A 14,290-nucleotide genomic window follows, 5' to 3' on the forward strand; every position below is an offset into this window, starting at 1 on the left:
TAATCACTGTCTAGAACCTTGGAAAGTATATGGGAAAATGGAGGGGATTATTTGTACCTCCAAAAGTCTGAGAATCCACCAGCATGTCATCAAAAATTAAGACAAAATTATTTGAGACAGTATGTAGCATGGTACAGAATTGCCATTTTTTAAAGGAAATGAGAAGTAAAAAGCAACTTTTTAGGTTTCTTAGGAGGAAAGGATGCTCCTTGGGAAGTATAAAGCAAAAATTTTAAACAACTTCTTTCGATATCTTTTCCTCTTGCTTTTTACCATAAAGTACAGGCAATTTCATGTCTGGTTGAGAGCTGCTTTGCTGGCGATCTCTTTAGGAACAAGGATCTTGGGCTACAGTTCTTGTGGCTTTGCTCATTTATATTTAGAACAAAAATATTTTTCTTCTACCTGATTTTCATGCATTTGAGTTAAAAGATGTTAACAACAGAAAGCTGATATTAAATACTGACTGCAAATTATTTTTCCTCTTCTTTATTCTCAACTCCTCATTGTAGTCATAAATTTAATCAGTGTCTCAGGAAGAACATCACAGAGAAAATTTTTTAATAAAAAGAAAGAATGGGGAAATGAAAAATTTCCAGCTTCATTTCTGTAAGGGAATAATCAATTAATTTGAAAACAATTCCTCATTTATAAGGAGGGAAAGAATTGTTCTACATTGTTGTGTTATGCTTCTGCAACTGTGCAAAAGGAACTGAAATACGGAAACTGGATTTTAAGAAAATATTAGCATGACAATGAATATATCATACATATTTAGAAAAACAAGTGAAAAATCAAGTCCTAAAACTTCAATCAATCCTTTAGTTTCCTAGATGCACCAATGTTCTTAGATGTTCTTGGAACTCACCTGTCTCAAAAGCTTCATGTCAAACAGCACAAAAGCAATGTAGAAGAGAGATGCAAAACAATTTAAGAAGTTGAACTGAAAATAAAAATATTTGTTATTACTACTCAAGCAAAAGTCCACAGTCTGAGAACAAATGCAGAATATCATCTAACTTAACAGTTACTTTGACTAAATAGCTTCTATGCAAATATAAATTGTCCATTAAAAATTTCTTTATCATTTTTAAAACTTAGGTTAGAAAAATCTCATTTTTGATATTTATCCTGTTCATATTTTCAGTAGGTAGGCTTAATGCTTTCCTGAACCAGGGTCTACAAGTAAAGGGAACTACATTTCAATTATGAAATGTGGACGTTAAAAATACCTGTCACCACCTGCTTAACATCTTTTGGTAGTTTCCGCATAAGCAATGCGGTAAAAGGGACACATTTTAGTCTTAAGTTTTTTTCAAGGAAATACTTTATCAAAACATATTTGCTGTATGATACATCTTTTAATACGTACAACTGTCTCCCAACATATGTTAGTTGTACTTTATGTTTATTCACTTCAAGAGGTTTCATGACTAAGAGAAACATTCTCTACTTTTAAATATCACAGAAGATACCCGAAAATCAGAATCAAGCTCTGAAGTGGGAGAAAACTTTTCCTACTTGCTAGCAGTGTTGAGGCTCCTTTTCTGGAGCTTATGGACAACAAAGATACTATTGTTGAGTGCAGAGAACTGCTCGTGTAGAGCCAAAATGAAAAATCAGGGCTTACATTTGACATTTTATAATTTGTTTAAATTATTTTATATAAATTTCCTATGGGAAAAAGAAATGGTGCTAATTTTTCAGAAAGGCAAGTGGAAACAAAGGTATAAACAAAACATAGAAGAGCTTTACCTCTAGAGGTTACCAGTAATAACAGGTTCATCAAGCAGATAATTTTCTAAATAAGACATTTCAAAATTTTCCCAGAAAAGCAAGCTTTGGGAGTCGAGGAAAAAAGGGAAACAAACAAACAAACAAAGTATTTGAAAAGAGAGTTAAACAATCTTTCCAAAAAGGACAGAGAAGATAGTCTCCAAATCAGCCAATCTTTACAACTGCTTCTACCAAACATCTTATATGAGAACTCAGGATTTACAATACAGTTCCTTAGTTAGTTGCAACTGGATAGACACCTAAAACAGCAACCATATATATACACACACATATGCGCACACACACAAGCAACTTACTCAGAGCCACAAAGTAAACAGATCTCTATATGCTATAAATTACATAGCTGCAGATTGAGGGACATGTATATCCAGCCTCCTCTCACTGGTTGTCTGAATGTTAATACAGGTGAAAGTTAATGCATGAACTTTTTACAATATAGTTCCCATAAAATCTTGTAAAAAAAAATGAAAGGAATAGTTCCTATTTGAAGCCAGGATCACATCAGTTAACAGAAAAACTTACATACCCAGATTCCTAATGAAAGAATCTCAACTTACAACATCGGAAGAAAACAAACAAATAAACAAAAAATAACCAACTCCCCACTATAAAGAGAGATGTCTAGAACAGTCCAAAAGTTACTGTAAGTGCAACAGAAATTCAATTTACTCTGATTTTTATGCTAGTATTTCGGGTTACACAAAACTGTAGATCAGAGAGGGAATGCTAGGAAAGCGTTAATTCAACACGCCACAAGTCCTTATTTTAAATAATCTTTAAAAGCTGCTTATACTATATACTTACTACTAAAACCTTCAGAATTAAGTGATTCTGATATGAAGACTCCAGCCTGTGATTTTCTAAAATATCAACAAAATTATTAATTAGTAAACAGCAAAAGCACATATCATATATTAGACACCAAGTTATACAAAAAAGCAAACAGGCATTTTTCCTCTATCTAGAAACTATTTAAGTAATAGTTTATAGGGAATTGTTCCCACAACATTTCATGGGGAAAAGAATTTATGCTGTACCAGTACCTCACTCAACCTGTCAAGTGCATCTGATACACAATACTGACATACAATTTTTGGCTACAGCTCTAGTGTTTTTCCTACTGCAAAGGCTTTCCCTTTTACAACATCTTTCTTACTCAGGACACCTGTTTTATAACACAAAAACATTCAACTGGTCTTAGCACTTAATAAATTGTGCCTAGTCATTGATTTTTCTTTGGCTGAAACCAAATACAAAACTAATCAGAACACATTATGAAAAATAACAATACAGGATCTGATTCAAACCCCATAAAAGTTTACAGAAATATTCCCATTCATTTCCAAGGACTTTAGATGAGACCCTTAAGTCTCAAAGCAAGACTAAATCATATAAACTTCAACAGATGTGCTACTCATTATAAAATTAAGATCTTCAGTTCATTCAAGATAAACTGTCAGGAGCTGAGGTTATTGTGGGGGGAGGAAGGAGGAATGGGAAGTGAATGGGAGGTGATTTGCTATTTCCTTCCACTATTTTGTCAGATCACACCTTTAAAGCCCTGGCTAAACAGTAACTGAATGAGAAGGCAGCATATTAACATCAGCTTTGTCAACGGGGCTGAAAAAGAGAGATTGTTACCTACTAATCTTGTTCAGGACAGAACAGCAGAGTTCATCTCTGAAAAAGAGATGAAGTTGGGCCTGACACATGGAAGATGCACTCAAGAGGCTGAATGGGATTTATATGTTCAGCTTTCACTTAATGATAGCTTCTCATAATAAATGGGTGCAAGAGGTATGCTTAAAAACACCCTGACCTTTCAAATCCAAAAACCAAGTCAGTGATTCTATGAGCATTTCTTCAGTAGCAACAGTGACATCAGCAAACCCTGCAACTCCTCCAGTCACCTGCTCCTATAACAAGATTGTTTCCTATGCTTTACCAGTTTAGCTGTTTAAGCCAGATTTTAGCTGAAAATAGGCCAGGTAGGAGGAGATGGCAGGCAGCCAGATGAGCTCTTCAAACTGTTCATAGCATGGAAGCGTAAACACACTGGATAGCACAGAAGAACAAGCTGTCAGTGCACGGAGCTGCATAAATACCATTGCTGCTGAACATGTAACAGCAGTTTAAGATAAAAAACAAACAAACAAACAAACAGAGTGTTCTAGTGCATGATGGCCTAATGATAGCTAGATGCTCAGCCAAAAAAGTAACAGCAGTTTCACCCTACACAGGCCCAAAAGAACATAATCGCAATCTGCCTCTCTCCTCAACTTGATCAAAACCAAAGTCAGCTGGTAGACTTGTTAACTTGTTGCAAAGTGCGACAAACTGCCTGTGTTTTGCCGTTAACCTTACATCGCAGGTGCCCAAAGGCTCTCAGGCCCTGGGGTGTGCTTACAAGGACAGTGGAATGCCACACAGAGCAACAAGTAGAGAGTATGCAGACATTTAAACCAATTTGACTGCTTTCCACTGCCAGCAGTGGAAAAAGCCTCTCATTTTCTTCCTGCCAACACTTCTTTCCTCATATCTCCTGCTCTCAAGCTTGCACATCTCCTGTTGTAGCTCTAGCATTTGTCAAACATTTCTATGAGCAAATCCAAATTATTAACCCAAGAGAAAATTCTTTCCCTTTCTTACCCCACTCTCCCCCAAATAATTTTTCTCAAGGTAAGCATGACTCACAGAAGAGTCCAACAAACATTAGGGCCAATAATAAGCTAGAAGCATGCAGCGAGGAACAAGGAAGGGAAGAAAAGAAGGAAGGAACTTTAAAATGGGACCTCTCCTTGTCAGTGAGGGCAAAATGTTAAATCAGCTCATTTTTGTGGGTGAAACCACAGCCAGAGCAATCTCAGGTGTCAGAATCAGTATAGGCATTCTATCACAATGCTCCTACCAAGTTATTAAGCAATAAAATAGAGGCTAACTGCCTTTGGTAGGACACCACATTAACAGGACTACCATTTTGGATATCCCAAGCTAACTTGGTTACCTGTTCAAGGCATTTCAGTCTGCCTGATAAGCACAACTTGGCATTTTGCATAACGGCTTTTCCTTGCAGTATAGTAAAAGAAATGAAAGAAGGCAGTCAATTGAAACCTACATATGACTTTACAAGTTAATGTTAAAATAATAACCTTTGGACAGTCATAAACAAATCAAGAACTTGCTTCCTTTTACTACGGCTGCTGTCAAGTTCAACTTGCTGAGCAAATCACTTTGGCATGCATAAATAATCCCCGCTTCAAAACTTCTTTTCATTTTGCCTTCTCTGCTTATCTCCCTTTTGCTTAATCTTTCTTAGGTTAATTTTCTGGGTCTCCATCTTCAATAATCTGGATTTCACTCTGTAAGCATATGCCATACTGAGCTATACAAACCATTTAAATGCCCATTAGCTTCATCTGTTAACTCAGTCTGAAATTGAGTGTGCATGCCCATAGAAGTGCTAAGATTCAAAATAAGCACTAACATTTCACTATGGCTATGCTTGATTACAAAACATAAGGCCCAATTTGTTATATATAAATCATGTGCACAGAGAAAAAAGGCAATCTGTTACAACATTCCTCTTCTTGGGGTGCCCAGTGGAAAATCTTTTGATAGGGATGTGACATCTTGGTCTTTGTTATATGTATCATATACACACACACACACCCTCATATAACAATTTAATGATGTTTTTAGATTTTGTGCTATTATCTTAGTGTCTCTGTCCTCTGTACAGTTATATCAATAGACTAAGATGTACTCATCAAATCCAGATTGTGGTTTCACAACATTCTGGATGTGAGCTGTCAGGACAGTCCCTCTTACCATCCAGCTCTGAATTCCCATCCTCATGTTCTAACCTCTTCCCTTCTGTCAATGCTATGGCTAATAGAGCCACACACAAAGCAAAATCAGGGAAGGTGGACTTCTGCATCAGAGGCAGAGAGAGGCTGAGGAGGAAGGCAGGATCACCCCTCTTGTTGGCAGCCTAGACTCGAATCAAATTAAATCAAACATGAAACTGCAGCCTCAGAACACTGGAAATAAGAAATGTAAGTTAAAATGTCCCTCTTTTACCCCATTCCAGTGAACAAGAACTCACATGTATTCTACACATGTATACATAATGTATTCTACTAAGACATAAATCCTAAATATTTGGGATTCTAAATATTCATGCAAACGGAAGAAGAATAAACGAGTTTCTTACCCCATGATGTTAAGAATTCAGCAGCATACCGATAGATACGGTTCATAATTTCAATCACAACAGCATAGATGATGCTGGGCACAAACAGCAACAAGCTGCTGAAGTTAGATTCATTCTCCTGATGATAATCCAGAGCCCACTGTTCCAAGTCAAAGTAAATCATCATGACATACAGGGAGAAGTAGAGGCAAAGGCACACAAATGGCAAGGACACCAGATAAATTCGTATCTGTCTTCTAATACTGGAGTACACTGGTTCCTCCCTCCCGGTGACAGGATTAATACCCAGAACACCATGGAATCCTGGTCTTGGTTCTTCAAACTGCCGCTTCATCAACAGGGTCCCCCAACGGTATGTCATCACCGCGCAAAACCGCTTCCAAACTTCCAGGATCACAGTGGACCAGAGTAGATTGAACGTGGCAAACATCACATATTTATCATAGTCTTCCCATGCAAACACATAATAAGGAATCCCAATGACAGCCATTGGAATCAAAGCAAACGTGAAGTATTCTAAGAAGCCAAAGTAGAGAGTAATGGTTTCACCAAAGTAGCAGCGTATTTCATCTGCAGAGAAAACAAATCAATTAAGCCTACACTTAACATAGATGTATGTATAATATCAAACTTGACTCTACATGAAGCCCATGGCTCAAATTTCAGTTTTCTAAATATGACAACCAATATTATTGCTTTTTTGTTCCTCCTTCTCCCGTGTTCCAAAAACCCAGAAGAGTTATTTAAATTAAATGTGCGTGCACGCATGTGTGCGTGCCTGCATATGTGTGTGTGTGTGTGTGTGTATACAGACATATACATACATACACACACACGCAAATGGTGGTAGAGAAGTCAAATATCTCAATACCTGCAATACCAGCACCAAATATCCAGAGAAAAAAACATTAGTGTTCTTGAAAACAGAATCTATTAATGAATAGATAGATAGAAACCAAACTTTAAGAGGGAATAACTGACTTTGGAAGCTTCTCATTGTTGTAAGTAGACCTGGGAATCAAATTTTTTCTCAGTTTGTTCAGGGCTAAAAGGACTAATTATGCTTTGCCAGCACTCAATGGAAGAGATGGAAATGTATATAGAAATCTGAAATCAGGAACATGTCAGCACACCCAGGCTGAGACATTCTCTTCTAGTAGACGACTGATAATGAAATGCATACTTGCTGTGCTCACCCAGGTTGTCTGCTCAGGTATTCTCAAGACTTGGAAAGCGCACTACTAATGGATATATCTTATGATGGATTCATTATTTCTAAGGAAGAATTTTACTACTAAAAAGCTAGAGGAGTATTAGCCATCATTATCTAGAAATGACACCACATAAAACATAGGAATGCCTAGCAAACCAAAATGCAGAATGTTGAAATCTATTTACCTTTGCCTCCTTGGAAGACCAGATACTTTATGCTTGTAGGCTGCTGCTGTATATTCACCAATGTAATAAACAGCCATGGCATGATGACCTCTGAATTGACACTACTAGTATTCTCCACAAAATGCTAGCACATAAAAGCTTGTGTGTAATACTAGAATATTCTTATGGTAAAATGTGGTTTGCAAAACACTGCAGTAGAAGTTCATAATTGCCAATCCATTAAGTCTCTGAAGGCAAGATGGAAAGGCAAACAGAAAGAAGAATCAGCATTCCAACATCCCTCTCAATTAATCGAAGATTTACTTTCAAATAAGTTATATGTTGGCCATTAGCATCATTTCACACTCCAAAGGCACAAGAGGAAAGAGATCCCTAAATCAGTGCATGTGTAACAGGGTTCCTGTGATTTACTTTGAAATTTCATGTGTATTCAATACCAGTCAAATAAACTCTCCTGTATAAACAAGAGACAGGCTGTAACCAAATACTCTCAAGGCAGGGCATTACTGAGCCAGACCTTTAACTTTCTATAGTTTAGGAAAAGGCCTCAAGTAACTGATGGACCAAGAGATTAAAAATCAGGCAAACTCCCAAATCTTTCTTATTTTTAGGTAAAGTGTACAATTTTAGAATCCAGAACTTAACTCTTTGCATTGCCAGACTAAAACTCATTTTCATTTTAAGCTTATTTAGTATGTAAAAAACACTCAAGTGAATGTGACAGACAGTAATACGCAGCCTTCATAAAGGCAATGAATCTAACTCAAATAGTTGTAAACACATTCTTGATAGGCCTACAAATCAAAATAATTTTGGGAACCCCAAACATTGCTGAACTTTTCTGCCAAGGGTCAGTTTGAAAATATAGTCCTATCTTGATCCATTACTGCCTTGCTGATGGGAAGAAGATTCTGTTATGTGCAGATTGTTCCTAAAACAGAAGCTTACAGACACTCAATCTGCAGACTCTGAGCCACCAACTTCACAAGTCTTGAACTGCTTCAGGGAATCACCCCAGGAATGCTGAGGGAGAGAAAACCTGCCTCACTGAGACAGACCAGCGAAACCCTATAAAGGAAGAAGACTCAGAGGAGATTGGCAAGAGCAATGTGCCCATGAAGCTCAGGGAAGAGTGGAGGGAGTGACTGGCCACAGCTGGTGCAAGGAAAGCTGAATTTATCTCAACACAAAGGGGACCAGAGGGTAGCCTTTGTCTTAGATAAACGGCTATACCAGTTGAGTGGCTCAACTGTTGTGTAAATGTTTTTCCCTGAGTTAATCAAAAGAGTGTGAATGTCTTACTGAGTTAGCCAGACCGGAATGGGGGGAGAATAGACATAGCTCAGTCAGACGTATAGTATAAAAACTGAACAACTAACAAATGAACTTTGAAGAGAGCAGTGGGTTAGAGCTGACTTCAACCCACATATTCCTTCCCAGGGACTGGGGACACCCAGCATTGTGACAGTGAGCATATTATAGAGACTGGTAAAGAGAATCACATTTGTATTATGATTCTACTGTATATTGCAAATGTTATATTCTGCTAAGTGCAACTTACACTTATATTTGTATCACTCCACTAAATCAAAATCCTGGGTAACATCAAATATTTTCAAATAATTAAATCAGATATTGAACATTACACCCTGCACATGTGGAATATCTAAAAGAACCTGGTCACTACAGGACTCTGACATTCACTAGTAAAGGAGAAGAGCAATGGGTTAACTTCAGGAAGCCTTTCAACTTTGAAGACTGCATCTTCCCTGCTTCCCTCCACGATGCTTAAGATACAAGAAAGACTCAATGCTATGAGAGATGATCACACTGCAGATGGTAAGACTTTGAATTGCTCCCCAAAAGCTTGGAAACTATGACTACAGACCTATATGGCATAGAATTCCTATAGCCACAAGGAAAAAAAAAAAAAAACCACTGAGAATCAATAGACAACAGCCTGTACATCCAGTGCTTCTCTCCAGAAGATCTGCATTGTCATTACAGCAAAAGATTATCCCATAGTCACTGAAGTTCAGCTATCTTAGAATCAAAGAGAATTTGATGAGGAGACCTCAACTCTGCACATCAACATATCTGGAACTGTCAATGTTTCCTTAACCAGAATCTAAGCTGTCCTGTTGGTTCCAAGATCAGTAACAGCAAGGCTAGGTGAAATAAAAACTTTGGCTCACGATGCCCAATAAAGCAACTTGCTGCAGAAAGGTGATATTAGCAGAGGTGAGCTGCAATCAATAAGCTGATGTGATAAGGTGTACTCTTAGCGAAACTACAGGCAACGGACTTCGTGGTACAATTCTTACCTTCCACACAGGAGTGTCACTTCTATAGTGGCTAGGTGCTGGAGTAGAAGTTGGAAGGGCTTTTGGCCTTCTCATAGAAGCTGAACAGAAAAATTCTCCAGCTTCAAACCTTGCACTTTATTTGTAGTGGAGTAAGTGTTCACATACCTAAAGGTTGATAGCCAATTTTGACTCGACCATACCAGGTATGCCGGAGCTTTTTCAATTCTTCTTGGTCATGCAGTGGAAAAATCTGAACTAGGATACCATTGGTCAATAATCTTCTCACTAGAAGAAAATAGTAATTAAAAAAAGAAAAAAAGTACCTAGTACTCCTCTAAAGCACAACAAAATTGATATGCATGCAAATGGATTACATTGCATACTTAGCATGCCTACAGTTCAAGCCTACAATTTCTTTGAAATAAATTAATTGAGCATTTAAATCTTCAAAGCACATAAAATGCTTGCATGTTAGTTAAACATTATCTATTATAGAGAGCATGAGCCCTAACTCTTCCTACAAAGACTATGTTGAAGTGCTGTGCACAGGAAGAGAAAGAGTAGTCTGTATACATCTATTAACTATGCCACAAGCTGGCAGTATAATCAGTTGCAGCCTGAATAACAAGAAGTGCTACAGGTCAAAACTCAAATGCCATGTATAGCTATGTGGGGAAACTTTCATACCACTTATTGTTAGGTCTGGCTATTTCATTTGAACAAAGAAAGCCACACCAAATTAAAATAAAATAGCAAAAACAAAACAAAAAACAAATTGAAAACACCATTACTATATTTATTATGGGACACTAAAAACATTCTGAATGATCAATTTATACAAATTCATAAGTTTATAATGTATCCCCACTGCAAACAAACCAAATACTCTACAACTTGTATTTAGCTTTAGTTAGCAATACTATCTATGTTGACAAACTATTAACAAACTGCTCTTGAAGTAACAACTGTGGAAATATTGAAAAGAAAATAAATTCAAGAATAGGAGAGGAGAGGCATTAGAAGTTAGAGGATACTTTTTTTCCATTTCTCATAGCCATCCACTTGACACATGTAGAAAAATGCCTACCTATATAAAAAGCTAACAATGCAAACCCATCTGACATTTCTATTTATATACATTTCTTGAATCACTGATACACACAGATCTTCTTGCTTAGGCAACTAACACTAATGAATTAAAACACTGTTATTAAAAGGACATACAGATATTAAGTGATAAACTGACTCCTAGGAAACTGTGACATCTGTGCCAATGGACTATTCCAGCTACCCTAAAAATAGCACTAGCTGTCAAACAGAAGAGCTCTCAAATCAAAGATGAGGATAAACAAAATCAAGCGAATTAAATCAAATCTCCTTCATATTGTGAAATCGGTGGCTCTGAAACACTATTACTGATTCCAATACTTTTATAAGGAGACAATCCAAATATACCATTATCTAATATAAACATCACCAAATAGGATGGTTCATGGCATGCTCCTTCCAAACTCAGCAGATCACAAATCTGCCCCTGAGACAATAAATATAGTTCACACTATTAGAATTCTTACTCCAAAAAGAAGCAAGTACAAGTTGTTATCTACTCATAGAAAAAGTAAATACTTAGTCATGAGCGGAAATACTTTTATTTCAGCTATATCTTGTGGCTTTCCCACTTGTTAAAGAAATTTATTTCTTTACACAAATATTTGTGTACTACTTATAAAAATAATGGATGACATCAATATACATGAAAATTATATGCAACTGAAAAGAATCTAAGAACAGAGTCAGTCTCAGAAAAACTCAGGTTGGAATGACCCTCTGTAAGTCATCTGGTCCAACCCCCTGCTCAAAGGAGGTCCAACTTGTATCAGGCTGCTCAGGGCCTTGTCCAGTCAAGATCTGAATATCTCTGAGGACAGAACTTCCACAATTTCTCTAAGCCCCTGTTCCAATGTTTGATGACCCTCACTGTGAAAAACAGTTTCTTAGGGCTATTTGGAATTTCTCTTGTTAAAACATAAGTCCATCGCCTCCTATCACTGTGCACAGCTCCAAGAAGAGAAAACAAAGTTGATTAATATTAGTGTGACTTTAAAGTCTGAAGGATTTCTCTTCACTGCAGGGAAATATTAAATTCTTTTCACCATGAACAATGTCATAAGTCAAGGAAGTGAGTTACAGACAAACTACATTACTTACCAATTGATTTTCCTGGATATAGTTTTGCCTGAGGATATCCAGGGATGATTTTTTCATCTTTAGCTCTCAAATTTTCAAGTTCATGTTTGATGATATACTGACATTCTGCCATTGTAAGGAAATTGTGATTATCTTCTAAATAAATAAAAAAAAAAGTATGAAATTTTGTGGCATAGTAAGACAACCCCGGCATCAAATAGCTACCGAAAATAACCAGAATCAGAAAAAAAATTACTACATTACACAATTACAGCCAACCAACATTTGCTAGAAAAACCTCCACAATTTAAAATAGACATATTAAGAAAAAGTTTTCACTAACTGACTCGTTGCATGTTTGACTCCACAGGTGAATTAAGGGAACATGTCACTCGAGACAAAGGTGCCCTTGAACTACAGTTGCTGGAGGCTGGGAGAGTACACTAGGAAGTACTATGTACTCTTGCCCTGTTGCTTAGGTACCCGTTATTTGCCACTCTCAGAAGATCTGCAGATCCCTTTCTGCCATACAGTTTCTGAAGTATTTTGATAACTAAAAACAACAGTAAGATGTCAGCACAAATCCGCTTTCTGGTAAGCATTTCACACCTACTACCACAGTACAGAAATATTGTTCTCTACTGCCTAGAAAACATAATGATAGGCACTTGAGACAATTAGTTGTGATAAAAATATATAAACAAGGTGAAACAATAAGAAACCTTAAAAAAAAATCCCAAATTTTAAAGAGCTACAGCAACAACCCTATCAGAAATTTATTGTCAAGGAAGCAGAGCCTAGTTTCCTTGAGATAACAGACCATTGATTTTTTCTTCATCCACTAGGAATAAGAAACTATACAGATGGTCCTAAATACACTAAGTAACGAAGTAATAAACAGCAACAGTTCTCTAACACAGAGAATAGGAAAACAGTATTATTTAATTTGGGGAACTAGAAATATTAGTAAGAAAAAACAGGCCACAGGGTTTCACTTTGCAGAAGACACATGTATTGTTTCATCTAATCTAGGTCAATTATTCATCCTCTGATCAGGTAACATTAAGCAGTCAGTGAAAACCAGCTACCTGAACCAATCTGGACAACACTGAAGTGATGTTACCATTAAAAAAAAAAAAAAAGGGAGAGAGAGAGGGGGAGGGAGGGGGGGAGAGGGGGAGAGCCGGGGGGGGGGAGAGCCGGGGGGGGGGAGAGCCGGGGGGGGGGAGAGCCGGGGGGGGGGAGAGCGGGGGGGGAGAGCCGGGGGGGGGAGAGCCGGGGGGGGGAGAGACGGGGGGGGAGAGACGGGGGGGGAGAGACGGGGGGGGAGAGACGGGGGGGGAGAGACGGGGGGGGAGAGACGGGGGGGGAGAGACGGGGGGGGAGAGACGGGGGGGGAGAGACGGGGGGGGAGAGACGGGGGGGAGAGACGGGGGGGAGAGCCGGGGGGGGGGAGAGCCGGGGGGGGGGAGAGCCGGGGGGGGGAGAGCCGGGGGGGGGAGAGCCGGGGGGGGGAGAGCCGGGGGGGGGAGAGCCGGGGGGGGGAGAGCCGGGGGGGGAGAGCCGGGGGGGGAGAGACGGGGGGGGAGAGACGGGGGGGGAGAGACGGGGGGGGAGAGACGGGGGGGAGACGGGGGGGGAGACGGGGGGGGAGACGGGGGGGGAGACGGGGGGGAGACGGGGGGGAGACGAGGGGGAGACGAGGGGGAGACGAGGGGGAGACGAGGGGGAGACGAGGGGGAGACGAGGGGGAGGAGAGGGGAGAGGGAGAGAGAGAGAGACAGAGAGAGAGAGAGACAGAGAGAGAGAGAGACAGAGAGAGAGAGAGACAGAGAGAGAGAGAGACAGAGAGAGAGAGAGAAGAGAGAGAGAGAGACAGAGAGAGAGAGAGAGAGACAGAGAGAGAGAGAGAGACAGAGAGAGAGAGAGACAGAGAGAGAGAGAGACAGAGAGAGAGAGAGACAGAGAGAGAGAGAGACAGAGAGAGAGAGAGACAGAGAGAGACAGAGACAGAGACAGAGACAGAGACAGAGAGACAGAGAGACACAGAGACACAGAGACACAGAGACAGAGAGACAGAGAGACACAGAGACACAGAGACACAGAGACACAGAGACACAGAGACACAGAGACACAGAGACACAGAGACACAGAGACACAGAGACACAGACAGAGACACAGACAGAGACACAGACAGAGACACAGACAGAGAGACACAGAGACACACAGAGACACACAGAGACACACAGAGACACACAGACACACAGACACACAGACACACAGACACACAGACACACAGACACACAGACACACAGACACACACAGACACACACAGACACACACAGACACACACAGACACACACAGACACAGAGACACAGAGACACAGAG

At 39.3% G+C, this 14,290-nt stretch overlaps 1 protein-coding gene across 6 annotated transcripts in view; it reads right to left on the reverse strand.

Annotated features, from left to right (window-relative positions):
- Positions 1–14,290, reverse strand: part of ANO10 (anoctamin 10) — a 134,599-nt gene that overhangs the window by 114,512 nt on the left and 5,797 nt on the right. For all 6 annotated transcript variants that reach the window (XR_010883468.1, XR_010883469.1, XM_067291442.1 and 3 more), the window contains exons 4-8: positions 11,923–12,057; positions 9,880–9,999; positions 6,011–6,580; positions 2,602–2,657; positions 869–943 (exon numbers count right to left, since the gene is read on the reverse strand). Coding sequence is in view for 4 of the 6 variants with exons in the window: in XM_067291442.1 (XP_067147543.1) it covers positions 869–943; positions 2,602–2,657; positions 6,011–6,580; positions 9,880–9,999; positions 11,923–12,057 (956 nt within the window). In the remaining 2 variants the exon portion in view is untranslated. The remainder of the gene's footprint in view (positions 1–868; positions 944–2,601; positions 2,658–6,010; positions 6,581–9,879; positions 10,000–11,922; positions 12,058–14,290) is intronic.

This window comes from Apteryx mantelli, chromosome 2 (genome assembly GCF_036417845.1).
Source record: "Apteryx mantelli isolate bAptMan1 chromosome 2, bAptMan1.hap1, whole genome shotgun sequence".
In the NCBI taxonomy this organism is placed as follows: Eukaryota; Metazoa; Chordata; class Aves; order Apterygiformes; family Apterygidae; genus Apteryx; species Apteryx mantelli.